Source organism: Mesoplodon mirus (assembly GCF_964341445.2).
Source record: "Mesoplodon mirus genome assembly, chromosome: 18".
In the NCBI taxonomy this organism is placed as follows: domain Eukaryota; kingdom Metazoa; phylum Chordata; class Mammalia; order Artiodactyla; family Ziphiidae; genus Mesoplodon; species Mesoplodon mirus.
Genome location: NC_138994.1, coordinates 59,656,280 through 59,673,351, shown reverse-complemented (window position 1 = coordinate 59,673,351; position 17,072 = coordinate 59,656,280). Strand labels below are relative to the sequence as shown.

The 17,072-nt window shown below is 40.4% G+C and overlaps 1 protein-coding gene across 2 annotated transcripts in view; it reads left to right on the top strand.

Moving 5' to 3' along the window:
- AATF (apoptosis antagonizing transcription factor) overlaps positions 1–17,072 on the top strand; it is a 104,065-nt gene that overhangs the window by 26,844 nt on the left and 60,149 nt on the right. For both annotated transcript variants that reach the window (XM_082603560.1, XM_082603559.1), the window contains 4 exons: positions 9,802–9,916; positions 11,699–11,906; positions 12,442–12,606; positions 15,446–15,529. In XM_082603560.1, the coding sequence (XP_082459686.1) occupies positions 9,802–9,916; positions 11,699–11,906; positions 12,442–12,606; positions 15,446–15,529 (572 nt within the window). The remainder of the gene's footprint in view (positions 1–9,801; positions 9,917–11,698; positions 11,907–12,441; positions 12,607–15,445; positions 15,530–17,072) is intronic.

Genomic DNA, 17,072 nt, shown 5'->3' with positions numbered 1-17,072 from the left:
CCCAGGCCCCCTGCATTGGGAGCATGGAGTCTTAACCACTGGACCACCAGGGAATTCCCCTCACTAGTGGTTTTTTTATTGTGTCATGGTATTGAGGAGGGCAGTTTTGTCATTTTTTTGGAATTGAAAATTTCATTTCGTTTTCCAGGTAGTTCTGATACATATCCCATAAGGGTACATTGATCTAGAAAATGAAAAACGTACAGTTTTTTTTTTAAAGCTTGTAGTAGTGTTTCATTTTCTTCATCTGTATAATGGTGATATAATAATAGTATGTACCTGAAAGGATTGTTGTGAGGATTTAAATGAATTACTACATGAAAAGTGCTCAGGCTAGTGTCTGGTACTTAGTAGGTCCTTGATAAGTGTTAGCTATTAATCTTAATAGTGGTAATAGTTTTTTTCTTAGGCTATAGCTCTGTGGCCACAGTATTTGTTTCCCTCTTCTTAAAAGGGTTATATAAATAAATACTGGTACTATACTTATAGTTAGTTCTTTGGAGATTTGAAATGCACACACAAAAAGCACATGCCAGGAAGAATACTAGGGTGTCATTTTTATTCAGTTATTCATTCAACAATGTAGAGTCTGCCGTTTGCCAACACCCAGTATACCAAGGTGAGCGGTTCAGTCCCTGCCTCAGGATGCTCACAGCAAGATGTGGAGATAGGTAAACCACTTTTAAAGCATCATTTAAATGTTTTTACATGAAAACAATGTCTCAACGTGTTTCATTTTTGGGTTGATGAAGAAGCGTGCTTACCTTCACTAATATTAAAAGGAACGCAAATATCCCAATAATCTTTTATTTTCTGAGCCTCAGTTTATCCAGGTGGCGATAATAATTGTTTTCATGAGAATGCATTGTAACATGCCTAACAAAAATTGTTAATTATTTTCATGTTTGTAAGTTCTTAGATCTGATATAGTGGTTTCGAGACTCTTAGGAGTAGCCTATACATCTTATAGTTGGCGTGTGCAAATAAGGAAAAAGTTAAGTTTGATTCCCTTGCTTCCGTTAACAAAAGGTCAGTTTGTTGATACACAGTTATTGAAGGTAGCAGATAGGGAGTCCACATTTTGTTTGCTTGTCAGCATTTAGATTTGGAAATGATAGTGTAGTTAGATGTTCTGTCATGTGACTTGGGCATCAGTTCTCTGGAACTGAAATATTTGTAGAGTACTTTTTATGGCCCGAGTGATGTGTTGGCTGCTGGAGTGGCAGGACAAGGTCTGTGTCTCAAGCTGCTTACAACGTGCACAGTACAGTATGTGTTGTAGCAATTGTGAAGGATACTGAGAGAGGAAGGATTAACTGCATGGGAGCCCCCATTTCCAGACCCATACTGTAGAGAGAATTTGGGCACTTGGTTTGGGACCGTTCACTACCTGTTTATTTAAAGGATTTTTAATATGAAAGGATCAGACTATTTTATATGAATCAGAAGGTTACTTGGATTGTGGTTTTAATTTTATTTTTAACAAGTTCCCTTACTTCAGAGTTTAAACTTTAATAGCAGTTTAAATGGTAAGTAATATGTGCTTATAAAATATTCAAACAGTTCAAAAGTGTACCAGATAAAAATGAAAGTATCCCCACTCTCCCAAGGTAACTCCTATATTAGACAGTTTAAGCAATTACTGTGGTAAATAAACTTGGATTTTAAGTACCTCGTGCTCTGAGCATTTACCCTTTCTGTTTAAAGGGGAAAAATAAATTTCCCTTTTCAAGTAAGTACTCTGGAACAATGGAGGTTGTCTAGGAACTGTGAAACGGAAGGTAGCTAGTGGATTTCGGGAAGTACATTGATCAGTTAGATTGCTGTGTCCTGTAGGGCTTTTTAAGGATTTATTGACACACTTCATCAAGGTATTTGAGAGAGTGTTCAGGGAAACCTAAGAAATTCTGCACTTCTTTTCCCTTCCTTACACATTCATACCTGGTCAGAAATCACAGCTTGAGTGGGATGTCCCTCCACAGAACTCAAATGCACACTATCTGTCATGTTACTTAGTGCGACAGTAATGTAAAACGGGAAGGATTTTTCCTTTTGGTTTCTTTCTGTGAGGGGGCTCACCCAACATGTTTTATCCTATGTCTCTTCATCTCTCCCTTATTTCAACTTCCACTTACTCCCCAATTCCCTACATCATTCTCTTTAGAGAAAAAATAAGTTTTGTCCACTGAGTCCTCTTTCTTACTTGATTTAATATGTCTTAGGCTGAATGTTTCTCACAAAAATACTTTGCATTCAGAATTAGCCCATCAAATCGTTTCCTCCATAGACCCCTGCACAGACTGCATGCCTTCCGCCATGGGGCTCCCTGAGGTCGGAAAACCCAAGTCTGCTTTTGGCTTAGTTGTCATGATTTTAGAATATAAGTCCCCACGCTCTGCTTTGGAAAAGTTATCCTGGTGGTGATTTTGTACCATTAAAAAAAAAAAATCCTACTTTTGGTTCACACAACCAACCAACACAGTGGGACAGAAAATCTTCTACTGTTTCAGTCGAAACATGGTCCTCCTAAGAGTACATCTGTTTCTCTAATAAATCGGGGGGATATATATGTGCCCACACCTGTGTATGTGTATACCTATGCGGATATATAAAAATTCTAGTTGCACCCACACTGGAAATGATAGCGACTCATCCACACAGTGGGTGTTAAGGAATTTGTAACCTGCAGTGCTCTTTCTTACTGGTAACGGCATTCTGCTTGGGGAATATAGAACAAGCCCAAACAGTAATACTGACAGAATTCGGAATTATGATACAGTGCAGCCTTCACGTAATTCTTTGTTGAAGAAGTTAGGGCCTAAATGTTAAGGCTTATTGTTATTCCGAGTTGATAATCTCTGCCTTGCTTTAATAATTTTTCCTCATGCCTGGGTAGCCCGCGAGTTGCACAATAATCACTCACACAGCTTTGTAATCAATGCCCAAAGTAATAGGATTCCTCTGGCCACCGGCAATTAATAAATTTGTGTCTTTTTAAAAACACTAGCAAGTCGGGCCTGAAATACGACTGACTGGCTCTCCTCATTTGCATATTTATTGCAGTGGAAAAATTCTTACCAGATGATTGATGCTGAGCCTGCCTCTTGAATTCCAAGCAGCACATTATTATGAAATGAAAAATGCCGGCCATACAGTTGATTAAAGTTGAAGACAGTGGAATCGGTGTTTTTTAAGATTGTGGGAGAATTAAAGGCATATTTTAATGGATGTTGACAAGAAGTGAACTAACAAAAGCAAAGCAAAGGATTTGCTTGAAAAGATTTAATCAAACGTCTTTCTTGGGGGATTAATTGCTGGGGATGACTACTGCAAGTGGCAGGCGTGTGTGGATTTGAATGAAAAGTATTGTTCTCAGGCCAGTATATCGTGTGTCCTTTTGACCTATAGTTTAGCTGCAGTCCTAGAGTTACTTTGGAAGGAGGAAAAAAAAAATGCTCTTGCAATCTGTATATTCTACCTCAGTGTATATATCTGGGGTAATAGGAATGCGGGAGTTTATATTACTTGCACATAAATAATTGTATGTTTGCAGATTTACTTTAAAAATAATGGTGTGGATATTTAAAAACTGATAAGGTTTTTTTACTGTATATTAGTGCGACAATAGTGTAAAATGGGAATTTTACTTTAGACATTTTATTTTATTTTACTTTATACATTTGCTCTTCCCGTTGCCCTCCATCCCCTTGCCAGAAGTTTTACTTACTGGTTTATAATCTAATTAATGAACTGTGTGCCCATGTCCAGACTTATTCTCTGCCTACAGTTTTGTTTACATCGAACAGCCTCGATGAATCAGGGGAAAAAATAAAGCTGTTAAGTGAAAATGGTTTTTAGATTGGTGACATTTTATATATAGAATGCTGGCATATGGGTAGCATGTAAATGAATACTTAATATAGGAATGTATGAATACTAGTTCAATCCTATTGCTGTAGATCAGAACAAGCAGAGCTAGAGATTTTCACCATGTGAAAGATGCTGATTTTGTGATAGTAATATACTTTCTCTTTCTACAGCATTAAAAAAATTGCAGAATACCTTAATATATAAAAGCATTTGTTATTTCTCACCTTAATTCTGCAAGATAAGCAGGCAAAGGATTATCTGCATTTTATAGATGAGACCACTGGGACTTGGAGAGATTAAATTGGTCCACTCGGTGGAAAATGACTAGTTAGTGATAGTGTCAGTTAGGATACAGGGCTCTGGCCCTTAGTAAAGTACTCTTCCTTTTTAATCTCTACTTGGGAAATTATTCCTAAAGCCAGTGCCCAGGTGCTTGGGTTGAATCTTGGTAATAAGGTGAGGCATGTGTCCTTCTTAATCTCCTCTTAAGGGAAAAGCCTCTGGAAATGGACCATGTAAGACAAAATAAACATATATGTTCTCGACAGTCGTCATTTGTTTTGTGGCCAGGTGCCCTAACTTCTTCAACAAAGAATTACAAAGTGAAGGCTCCACTGTATCATAATTCCGAATTCTGTCAGTATTACTGTTTGGGCTTGTTCTTTTGAACAAGAAGAAAGTATCTGCAGCTTTTCTTAACTTTTAACTCTGACGCTAATTAGGAGAAAAGCTAGAGGTGAACTAGAAACTGTTGATTCCGTTCCCTTTCTCATTCATAGGGTTGAACAAATAGAATTCAGCCCTCTATGAATGCTAAAGAGAGTTGCTTGTTTTGGTTTGGTTTTTGGCTGGGAAGAATTCACTACTGGATTTGAGCCTCTAGGAGAGAGTCCTTCCTCATCCTCGTCAGCTCTGGCTTCCAGGAGGCCTACCGCGACCAGCAGAGGATGGCTCATCGTCTCTTCAGGTTTTACAGAAAATTTTACTAGAAGGAAATGTGGCCCTAATATCACAAAGAAACGAGAATTGGGCTCTGGCTTCTAAATCTCTTCGCAGGAGGTTGTCCATGTGTTGGCCACTGGTGACTTTACTTGGATAAACATTTTTTTTTTTTTTTTGGTGGTGGTTAGAAGCACAGAATTGCAGATTTCACCTCTGGTAGGTCTCTTGACACTTTGATGCATGGTGGTGCTATCCCTGAATGGAGCTTAAATACTTTAGGGCTACTTTCTGACTGGGTGAAGGGGTGTATAAAATGAGAACATATGAGAGAGTATTAACAGAAAGGCACACTTTGATTTACTGATATTGGCTCTCTGCTTTCTTGTTGGATTGATATGCTGTCTAATATATCTGCGATGGATTTTTTAAAACTGACTTGAACAATAAAAAAAGGGCTTGTGTAGCTACCTGAAAGTGGCCCTTAAAAGTAGTAGTCTTTTTGTTGGACCTTTTCCGAATTCTTGGTTATGTTACATGTGAGAGTCAAATTATGACTTGCTTGTTGGGGGCAAGCAGCTATAAACATTATGAACTGCTTTGCAGCTTCTTCCCTGCATGGTTCTTGATCTCATATTTTAGATCATGGACACATGGTACCTAGAGGAAGTAAGGGACAGGCACTTGATTTTCCTGTTCTTATGATTTTTTATTGTGGTAAAAAGACACATAACATGAAATTTACCATCCTGCTTTAAGTGTACAGTTCAGTAGTACTAAATATATTCACATTGTTGTGCAGCCAGTCTCCAGAACTTTTTGATTTTGCAGAACTAAAACACTATACCCATTAAACAACAACTCTCCATTTCCCTCTTGCCCCAGCCCCTGGCAAGCACCGTTTCTGTTGCTATGAATTGGACTATTCTAGGTACCTCATGTAAGTGGGATGATACAGTATTTGTCCTTCTGTGACTGGCTTATTTCACTTCGCATAATGTCCTCAAGGTTCATCCATGTGGTAACATGTCAGAATTCCTCTCCTTTTTAAGGCTGAATAATATTCCATTGTTCTTCTGGACTAGGCTCCAGGTTGAAGGAATGTAGACGATTTTTTTCTGTAGAGAGATAGACTGGGATGGTAGAATTATTACTACTTTGGTCTTAGGATTTTTTTAAGGTGTTTTTAAAAATTGTGGTAAAATTGATATGACATAAAATTTACCATTTTAAAGTGTACAGTTCAGTAGCCAGTATTTGCATTGTTATGCAACCATTACCACTGTCCATTTCAAAACCTTTTTCATCATCCCGAATTGAAACTCTGTGTCCATTAAACAATAAGTCCGGGCTTCCCTGGTGGCGCAGTGGTTGAGAGTCCGCCTGCTGATGCCGGGGACATGGGTTCGTGCCCCGGTCCGGGAAGATCCCACATGCCGCGGAGCGGCTAGGCCCGTGAGCCATGGCCGCTGAGCCTGTGCATCTGGAGCCTGTGCTCCGCAACGGGAGAGGCCACAACAGTGAGAGGCCCGTGTACCGCAAAAAAAACCCCCAAAAACCAAAAAAAAAACCCCAGTAAGTCCCCATTCCCACTTCTCCCCAGCCCTTGGTTACCACCCTTCTATATTCTGTTTGACCATTTTTTTAGATATCTCATATAAGTGTAATCACACAATATCTGTCCTTTTGCAACTGACTTATTTCACATAGCCTAATATTTTCAAGGTTTAGTCTTGGGAATTTTGAAGACTACTTTGCAAATGCAAAATTGATTTGTAGTTTCATTTTGGAGAACATGGGCTCTCTTAAGATGTAGCTGTTTCTAGAAAAGGAGATAAAAACAGTGGTTCATATTTGCACAGAATTTGGATGAGAGGAGATTTCTGCGTTTTCATGGGCTTCCTTCCAAGTATTAGTGTCTCTTCTATTTTCTTAAGGTTCTGGCTGTAACATAACTTTCAGAACCTTAGCTATATGGAATCTCTGTTTATAATATTCAGCTCTTTTCATAGATGATCATTTGTGGTAACCTAATATTTGTAGTTATTTGTATTCTCTGCTTTCCTCATTACTTTAAAAATTTACATATGTATATATACATAATTTTGCATTATCCTAGTTACACACTTAGCACATTTAAAGTAATTCTTGTCTTTAAAATTATTATATCTTTATTCTTTTTATTCTTCTTGCATACCACTCATCTTGTTTGTACCTAATCCATTTCCCCAAAACTGTCCGAAGAATAATTCTGTGTTACTTTTTTCTTCTTCATGAGAGTAACTTTTTATTTTTATATTTGGTGGAAAGGTTTTTTTTGTTTGTTTGTTTTGTTAAGATTCAGAGTAACAGATTGAGAACCTGGGTTTAGAACACAAGGCGTTTTGGATTTTTTTCAGGTAATATTTAGGTATTGCAGGTCCCCCCAAGTGGTGTGGATACGTACTGATTATAAAAGGATTAGAATGTGGAATTTAGAAAAGATGTGGTCAAGGGTCTTCTGTTACATTTAAACAAGCAAGTTGTATTTATATAGTCCTTTTTTGTTTGGATACAAGAACAGTATTTTATTATTTTTATTAATTAATTTTTTTTGGCTGTGTTGAGTCTTCGTTGCTGTGTGCGGGCTTCTCATTGCGGTGCCTCCTCTTGTTGCAGAGCATGGGCTCTAGGCGCGTAGGCTTCAGTAGTTGTGGCATGCGGGCTCAGTAGTTGTGGCTCACAGGCTCTAGAGTACAGGCTCAGTAGTTATGGTGCATGGGCTTAGTTGCTCCATGGCATGTGGGATCTTCCCGGACCAGGGATTGAACCCGTGTCCCCTGCATTGGCAGGCGGATTCTTAACCGCTGTGCCACCAGGGAAGTCCCTGCGACGGGTCTTAGTTGCGGCATGTGGGATCTTGGTTGCGGCATGTGGGATCTTTCATTGTGGCTCACGGGCTTCTCTAGTTACAGCGCTCAGGCTTCTCTCTAGTTGTGGCGCGTGGCCTCCAGGGCATGCAGGCTTGGTAGTTGTGGCGTGCAGGCTTACTTGCCCCGAGGCATGTGGGATCTTAGTTCCCTGACCAGGGATTGAACCCAAGTCCACTGCATTGGAAGGCGGATTCTTAACCACTGGACCACCAGGGAAGTCCCTATATAGTCTTATACAGAGATTATTGGAAGAATGCAAAGTAGCTGTTGGGTTATTGAGTTCCTTCTGACCAATCCGAGGAGGCTTTCTCAGGTAAGCTCTTAGCCGTATGTTGAAATGGAATGCTGCAGTGTGATCTGTTTGGAGAACTTGTCTGAGTCATGTGTTGGTGTCCCATATGAAATAGGTTGAGATGTAAAATAGTGAGGAAGCTACTCATGCTGGGCAAGGTAGAAGCAGAAGAGGTAGAATCACATTCATAAAAATCACTTAAACTGAAGTTCGTGTGGGCTGAAGTTAGTCTAGAATATAAAATAAAAATGAATGTAGGGATTGCTAAATGAGAGTAAGGATGCTTGTGAGAAGATTACAGTTACTTAAAGGAAAGTGGGAAGGAGTGATCGAAGGATAGCCAGAGACAGATGGACAACTGTTAGTGATAGGAAGTATGGAAACCACAGGATGTAGCAACCGACTGAATATATTGAATAAGGGCACCAAAATGTCAGTGATCTCCTGTGAAAACATTAAACAGAGGTGAGAGAATCAGACAAAGGAGAAGTATTAGGTTGGAAAAAAGAGTTTTGTTTCTGACATGGTGTGTTTGAGGAAGTGATCGAGCATCCATGTGAAGATTTTCTTGGCAGTTGCTGGAAATGTGAAAGTTTGATTATAAAGAGAGATGTCTGAGTGCTGTCAAAACTTAGCTAGTAGTTATCAATGTCTATTTAGCCCCTTTAGTAGGATTTTGCTGATAAAGAAGGTAAGAGTTTGGTTCTCAGAGGGCCAGATTTTATTCTGAAAGTTCTTGGTCATAGACTTTAAACTTAATCCTGACCAGCTTTATTACACACACATCCTTTTGGTTGTGAGGAGAATCAGGTAAGAACGTATTCTTGGTGTGCAAATTTTTAATACACAGTTCAGTACAATGGAACCTCCATATCCTTGGGTTCCGTATCCATGGATTCAACCAATTTTGGATCAAAAATACTTGGAAAGAAAAAATGTCAGAACGTTCCAAAAAGCAAAACTTGAATTTGCAGCAACTCTAGCAACCATTTCTGTAGTATTCACAACGATTTTTATAGCATTTACTAGTTGTACGTAATCTAGAGATGATTTAAAGTATGTGGGAGGATGCGAGTAGGTTACATGCAAATACTAGGCCCTTTCCTATAGGGAACTTGAGCATCCGTGGGTTTCGTTATCCTGGGGGAGAGCTCCTAGAACCAATCCCCTGTGGATACCAAGGGATGACGGTACTGCAAACAGTAAGTCATTAACTTGGGTTTCTGTTCGTGAACTGGAACCTTCCTTAAGGGTATGTGTTGGGAGATTGAATGAACGAGGCGGTAGCTCACACCAGCAAAGGAGATCTCCTGGGGGAGGGTGGTGGTGGTGGTGGTGGTAGGGACCCCAGGACTAAGCTGTGCTCTTCAGAAGAGAAGGAATTGCTTAAGGAGTCGATCAGTAAAGGGGTAATCCAAGAGGTCAGTGGGTAACCTGTAGAAAAATATCTGAGAAAGAAGCACCAAAGGAAAAAAATGATTGGTTATGATGACAGGCAGGGAAGGAGTGTGTCAAACTTACTAACTTTAAGAACTCACAGTTTACTGCAGACGCTCTTCTAATCACCTTACACATTGTTACCTTGCTTGTTCCTCACAACGACCCTATGAGGTAGGCACTGTTATTATTTCCTTTCAGGAATTCTGTATTTCAGAGAGTTCTCAGTCCCGGCGTACCCTGTGCCCACTCCCTCAGCCAGTACTGCTCAGGAGTCCAGCGTCATAGGCATCACCTACTTTGGAGAACTGTCGATAATTAACTGTTCCTTCTCTCTGCTTTATTTCCCAGGTCACAAGGCACTTAAAGCATTGTTGAGGTCATTGGTAGATCTTCAGGAAGAGTTGCTTTTCCAGTATCCAGACACTAGATACCTAGTAGATGGGACAAAGCCCAAAGCAGAAAGGTAAGGAGGGAATGGAACTATGGAATTGCTTATTTTCTTTTCATCTGAATGGTTTCCCATGATTTATGAAAAAGAAAGTCAAGTCCTTTCCAGGCAGATACCGGACTTAATGTTAGTAAAATAGAAAGAGCCTCTTACATTTAATTGGTGGCCAGGATGACACATAAATTGGGAATTAGGTTTTGGATTTTTATGCATAGTTGTGCCTAAGCTTCTTTGTAAGCTTCTGCAAAAATCTTGCTTTCTTTTTAGATCTAGTGAGATTATAGGTGAAAGCACATTTTTTTTTTTTTTTTTTTTTTTTTTGCGGTATGCGGGCCTCTCACTGTTGTGGCCTCTCCCGTTGCGGAGCACAGGCTCCGGACGCGCAGGCTCAGCGGCCATGGCTCACAGGCCCAGCCGCTCCACGGCATGTGGGATCCTCCCAGACCAGGGCCCGAACCCGTGTCCCCTGCATCGGCAGGCGGACTCTCAACCACTGCGCCACCAGGGAAGCCCGTGAAAGCACATTTTTAACATGAACGCTTAATTAACGTTTGTGAAGCACTTTGTTGCCCATACATGGAATTGCCAGTCACAACTGTCGACTTTTCAGTGAAGGAAGAAGCAGTTATTGCGAAGGGTGGAAACATTTCAGGAAATAGCAGAAGAAAACATGTTTTCCCTTGCTGAAATTATCCCAGTTGATGACGGTTCTCCTCTACCCACCCCCTTTGTTTGAGCCTGCGGCATAGGGTACCTGCCTGCTGCTTTCCGTCGGGCTTCCCCTCTGCTCCGTGCCTTTCTACTGAATTAGTTGGAATGACAAAGGAGAGGAGCTCACATTTCGTAAGCACTTCCTGTGCGCTGGGGTCGGCGGTCCAGGCAGTGTAGCTGGCTCCGTAGCTGTGGGCTCTAGTGCTCTCTCACACAGTTGAGGGTATTACAGCCTAGCTCGGATTCTGTGGCCTCCCCCTCTGAGTTTTCTTCACATTCTGCTTCTCTTCGTTTGGTTCAACCAATATTACTCAGCTTTCCTGAGTCGTTAGTTACAGGGAGACATGTTTCCCTTTTTGATTTGGGGATTGAGGTCATAAAAGTATGATTGTACGTTTAATTTTTAAAAACCCTCCTGTAGCAGTATAGGCCTGGTTCATGTGCATTTCTAATAATATTTTGAACAACCTCATTTATTTTTATAGTTGGCTTACTTTTTAAAAAATATTTTGAAACCGTCTATTTTTATATTTATTTGAAAAGATACATGAGTTTTTGTTTGACCTCACGAACGTTTTCTTCCAACAGCAACAAAAAAGCCGTCCTCATGTCTCCCGTGCTATTTAAGATGCAGACAGCATAGGGAAAGCCCAAATACTCTTGACTGCATGTGAGCCTAGGATTTTTTTTGTTTTTGTTTTTTTTAATTAATTAATTTTATTTTTGGCTGCATTGGGCCTTCGTTGCGTGTGGGCTTTCTCTAGTTGCAGTTGCATGGGCTTCTCATTGCAGTGGCTTCTTCTTGTTGTGGAGCGTGGGCTCTAGGTGCGCGGGCTTCAGTAGTTGTGGCACAAGGCCTCAGTAGTTGTGGCTCATGGGCTCCAGAGTGCAGGCTCAGTAGTTGTGGCGCACCGGCTTAGTTGCTCTGTGGGATGTGGGATCTTCCCGGTCCAGGGCTTGAACCCGTGTCCCCTGCATTGGCAGGAGGATTCTTAACCGCTGCGCCACCAGGGAAGTCCCATGCCTAAGTATTTATTTAGGTAACGTTTATTTACATTGGACTCAGTGTTCTTACTGGTTTTCCAGTGAGGAGGAGATTTCCAGTGAAGATGAAGAGTTCGTAGAAGAGAAGCAGCAGCAGCAGCAGAGGAGGGCCCCAGCAAAGAGGAAGCTGGCGACTGAGGACTACCCCAGCTTCATAGCGAAGCGCTTCGCCGACTTCACCGTCTACAGGAACCGTACGCTCCAGAAGTGGCATGATAAGACCAAGCTGGCTTCTGGAAAACTGGGGAAGGCAAGTGTGTGCACTCGTGTGTAAGGCAGGTCATGGCAACCTGAAGCAGCTGTGAGAAATTGGAAGTACAGCTCCCTTATATGGATGATGCCTCAGTGTCATAGTCATCAGTCATTTCTGTAGAAAAATTTACTGAACCCTAACGCTAACCCTAACCCTAATCCATTGGGGTTTATACCATTCAGGCATGGGATTTCAACTTTATTAGAAAAAGTATTTTATTCTAGAAGTTGTGGTCTTGTAAGTATTGAAAATACAAAATACTTTAAAGAAATGGACTTTAAAACAATTATTATTAAAGGAGCAGAAGTTAATCTCTGGGTATAGGAAACTGATAAGACCTGCTTAGGGACTATTTTTTTTTTTTTTTTCTGAGAACAGTTAGAGCCATTCACAAACTCAGTCTTTAACAGAAAGTCCCTCCTGGAAGGAGGATTGTCTGTTTCTCTGCTGACACAGAAAAATAGGAAAACCAACGTAGCTGCCTTCAGCAGAGACTTTCCATGTTATCTGACACTGCTTAATGTTGTTGCAGGGTTTTGGTGCCTTTGAACGTTCAATCTTGACTCAGATTGATCATATTCTGATGGACAAAGAAAGATTACTTCGAAGGACACAGACCAAGCGCTCTATCTACCGAGTTCTTGGCAAACCTGAGCCGGCAGCCCAGCCTGTCCCAGAGAGTTTGCCAGGACAGCCGGTAAGAACTGTGATGCATGATGATTATGGGAGCAGTTTCTAGGAGGCTAATTAACTGGAAAATCTTATCTCCTTGTAGGTATTCCTCTGGGTATAAGAAGTCAGTGAAAGAAAGGGAAAAAAACACTACTTTCCTAGATTGTTGAGAAACTGAGAATATGTGGGAGGGGAAAGTTTTTAAAAGATGAAGCTATTATTGTGTGTAGCCTTCTCTTTTTTTTTTTTAGATGTTGGGGGTAGGAGTTTATTAATTAATTAATTTATTTTTGCCGTGTTGGGTCTTCGTTTCTGTGCGAGGGTTTTCTCTAGTTTTGGCAAGCGGGGGCGACTCTTCATCGCGGTGCACGGGCTTCTCACTATCGCGGCCTCTCTTGTTGCGGAGCACAGGCTCTAGACACGCAGGCTCAGTAGTTGTGGCTCACGGGCCTAGCTAGTTGTTCCGCGGCATGTGGGATCCTCCCAGACCAGGGCTTGAACCCGTGTCCCCTGCATTAGCAGGCAGATTCTCAACCACTGCGCCAGCAGGGAAGCCCCGTAGCCTTCTCTTAATTTTGAGTTTGACCTGAGTCTGGTCATGGAAGCATTTGTAATCCAATTTTTTTTAAATAAATTTATTTTTAAAATTTATTTTTGGCTGTGTTGGGTCTTTGTTGCTGTGCACAGGCTTTCTCTAGTTGCGACGATCGGGGGCTACTCTTCGTTGCAGTGTGTGGGCTTCTCATTGTGGTGGCTTCTCTTGTCGCGGAGCACAGGCTCTAGGAATGCGGGCTTCAGTAGTTGTGGCTCATGGGCTCTAGAGTGCAGGCTCATTAGTTGTGGCTCACGGGCTTAGTTGCTCCGCGGCATGTGGGATCTTCCCGGACCAGGGCTCGAACTCGTGTCCCCTGCGTTGGCAGGCGGATTCTTAACCACTGTGCCACCAGGGGAGCCCTGTAATCCAATTTTTAAAATTCAGTTTTAAAGCTTTTTCTTTAGGAATGCCAGTATCGAAGCAAGCGTGTACTTTAGGCTTTCCTTTGGATGTTTAGACGCTCCAGAAGAGGATCCAGAATTGAAATAGGCAGATTCTTCTGTCTAAAGGAAACTCTTTTATTTATAGTAGGAATATATACTTAATATATTTCTTAAGTTCAGAAGAATTTATAAATTTTATTAATTTTATTTATTTATTTTGGGCTGGTTGGGTCTTCGTTGCTGCGCGTGGGCCCTCTCCAGTCGCGGTGAGCGGGGGCTACTCCTCGTTGCACTGCAGGGTCTTCTCATTGCAGTGGCTTCTCTTGCTGCAGAGCACGGGCTCTAGGCGCACGGGCTTCAGTAGTTGTAGCATGCAAGCTCAGTAGTTGTGGCTCGGGGGCTCTAGAGCACAGGCTCAGTAGTTGTGGCACACGGGCTTAGATGCTCTGCGGCACGTGGGATCTTCCCAGATCAGGGCTTGAACTCTTGTCCCCTGCATTGGCAGGCGGATTCTTAACCACTGCACCACCAGGGAAGCCCAAGTTCAGAAGAATTTAAAATGAAAAGTAAAATTCCCCCTAGTCTAAAAACTCCACTCCTCAGGTTTAACCAATGTTCATAATTGTAACACACTTTCAGGTATTTTCTATTTGTATATATAAATATGTATACACACACGCATATAACATGTATGCACTTATAAAAATATGGTTGTCTTTTTTTAACTAAATGGGTTGGATATATATACGTGTGTGTATAAATATATAAAATGTTTTTTTTAATTAATTTATTTATTTTTAAAGTTTAATTTTATTTTTTTCTGCTTTATAACAAATTTAATCAGTTACACATATACATATGTTCCCATATCCCCTCCCTTTTGTTATAAACTATATGTAAAATCTTACAACTTTCTAAATTATTCTAGATACTTTTCCATGTCATTACATGGAGATCTACCTCATTTTTCCTAATGGCTAGAGTATTCCATTGTATGGATGTGTACTATAATTTATTTGAACAGTGGATATTTATGTTGTCTCTAGTTTTAGAAACAGTGCTATAGGAAACATTCCTGAGCATTTTTATTTTTGTATTTGTGTGAACATGTGGATAGACTTCTAGAAGTGGAAGTGTTAAATCAAAGAGAATATGCATTTTAAATCCTGATGTTGTAAAATTGCCTCAAAAAGGCTGCATTAATTTCCAATCCCACCAGCTGTGTTTTCCTACTGAAGATTGCCAGTTTTAGAGGTGAAAAACGGTGTCTTCTCATTTTAATTTGCATGTATTTAATTAGAATTAGATTAAACATATTTTTGTATAACTGTTGACTGCTTGTGTTTTTTTTCTGTCAAGTGCCTATTAATGTTTTGCCTATTTTTCAATTGCATTGTTTTTGTTCTTCAATTTTTTTAAATTAATTTATTTACTTTTGGTTGCATTGGGTCTTCATTGCTGTGCGCAGGCTTTCTCTAGTTGTGGCGAGTGGGGACTGCTCTTAGTTGCGGTGTGTGGGCTTCTCATTGCAGTGGCTTCTCTTGTTGTGGAGCACGGGCTCTAGGCACGTGGGCTTCAGTAGTTGTGACATGAGGGCTCAGTAGTTGTGGTTCGCGGGCTCTAGAGCGCAGGCTCAGTAGTTGTGGTGCACTGGCTTAGTTGCTCTGTGGCATGTGGGATCTTCCCAGACCAGGGCTTGAACCCATGTCCCCTGCATTGGCAGGTGGATTCTTAACCACTGCACCACTAGGGAAGTCCTTGTTCTTTAATTTGAAGAGCTCTTTATATCTTAAGGAAAATAGTGCTTTGACTGTTATACACATTATTTATAGTAGCTGCATTACTTTGGTAACCTCATTGGGATTTACTCCTTCTCATTGATATAGGAGATCCTTCCTCAAGCCCCTGCCAGTGCCCACCTGAAGGACCTGGATGAAGAAATCTTTGATGATGATGACTTTTACCACCAGGTATGATTTTTACACTCTTTTCTTTTGTTATAAATCAGGCTTTAGCATTTTACAACAGCTGATAGAATTCTCTGACCAAAAGGTAGCTTACTTTGGAAGGATCGAGTCAGATAGGGAGTTAAAACTCTAGTGTGCAGAATCGACTTACTGTGTAGTTCTGGATTTAGTGCTTTACTTTTATATTTTTCCTTTTGAAATGAATATAGCTACAGCTACGTTGTTAGTTGTTTCAGAGTGTGAATTATATGTAAAACAGTTTCAACTTCTTTGCATCAGGTGGTTTATTCTCTCTCAGCAGCCTTTGATGATGTTAATGGAGGATTTTGCTTGTTTGTTTGGTTGTTTTCTCGTCCTGTTACTATTAGATAAGGAAATGGAGCTGAAGGGCCGGAATCCCAGAATTCTTGAATTGCACTTCTGGTTCTATTAACCTATTAAGTCTATTCTCTTAAAAATTTTGTGTATGTGTGCATGTTCACATCAGTTAAGTATTTATATTTATTGAGGTTGTCTGCTACTGTTGATTATAATAATAGTGTAGTGCTTTGAAGACAGAAGGAATTGCTAGAGGTTGAAATCTAGTCCCGTTCTCAATATCTCTTCACATACACTTCCCCCGTTCTTTCCCTGACGCTGTGATCTGCTGTTGTGCTGCTCTTTTTGATGATGGTGGTGACCGTTAAGGTAGGCTAAACATCCGGGCTGTTCTAAAGAACTAAAATAATTTCCTGTAATCCTGGGTCTCTTGATAAGTCATACTTCTTTATGAAATGTGCTTTAGGATGTACCCTCTCTAGCTCTAGAGAGTTGAGGATGCTGCTCAGCAGTGATAAACCAGTTTTGATTGAGCCATTATTTTATCAAGATGAATTTTTTTTCCTCTGCTGAATTTTTAGTGTTAACTTTTGCTGAAGAATTTGCAGGTGCTTGTTGGAGGTTTAGCTATGACGACAGTACTATGTAGTATATGGAATACGAAGGAAGGAACTTAGGAAAATTACACTGTGAAGCAAGTAGGACAAGTGATTCTATATTGGGGATGCCTCTGGTTTTGCCCTAAAAAAAAAAGAGAGACTTTTTATTAATCTTGCTATTCACTCTGTGATGTTCAATAAAATTATTGCTGTTAAGTCTCAAAAGTAATGATGAGAGGGTATAGGAAAGAGGATGGATGTGGCCCCAGCTGTTCCTAGTCAGAGGTCCTGATTCTTTTTTTCCTTTTCTTCTCATTATATCCATTTGTCAGAAGAGTAGGGGATTCTGTTTCGTGCTAGAGTGTCTAAGGAAGTACCTGATCTGGGATATTAATGCTGTATAATTGTGTGAGATCATGGGAGACAATCAAAAATATTCCGGTCTTCATTAATTGAAGTGTACATTGTTCAATGGAAAGTGCATCATAAATAGGCTTATAATAAAATAAACTGAAATTACTGGGGGGGAAGTTGCTTCTACTGGCAATCCTTAGTCTGAAAGATATATATATTTACATATATATATATATATATATATATATATATATATATATTTTTTTTTTTTTTTG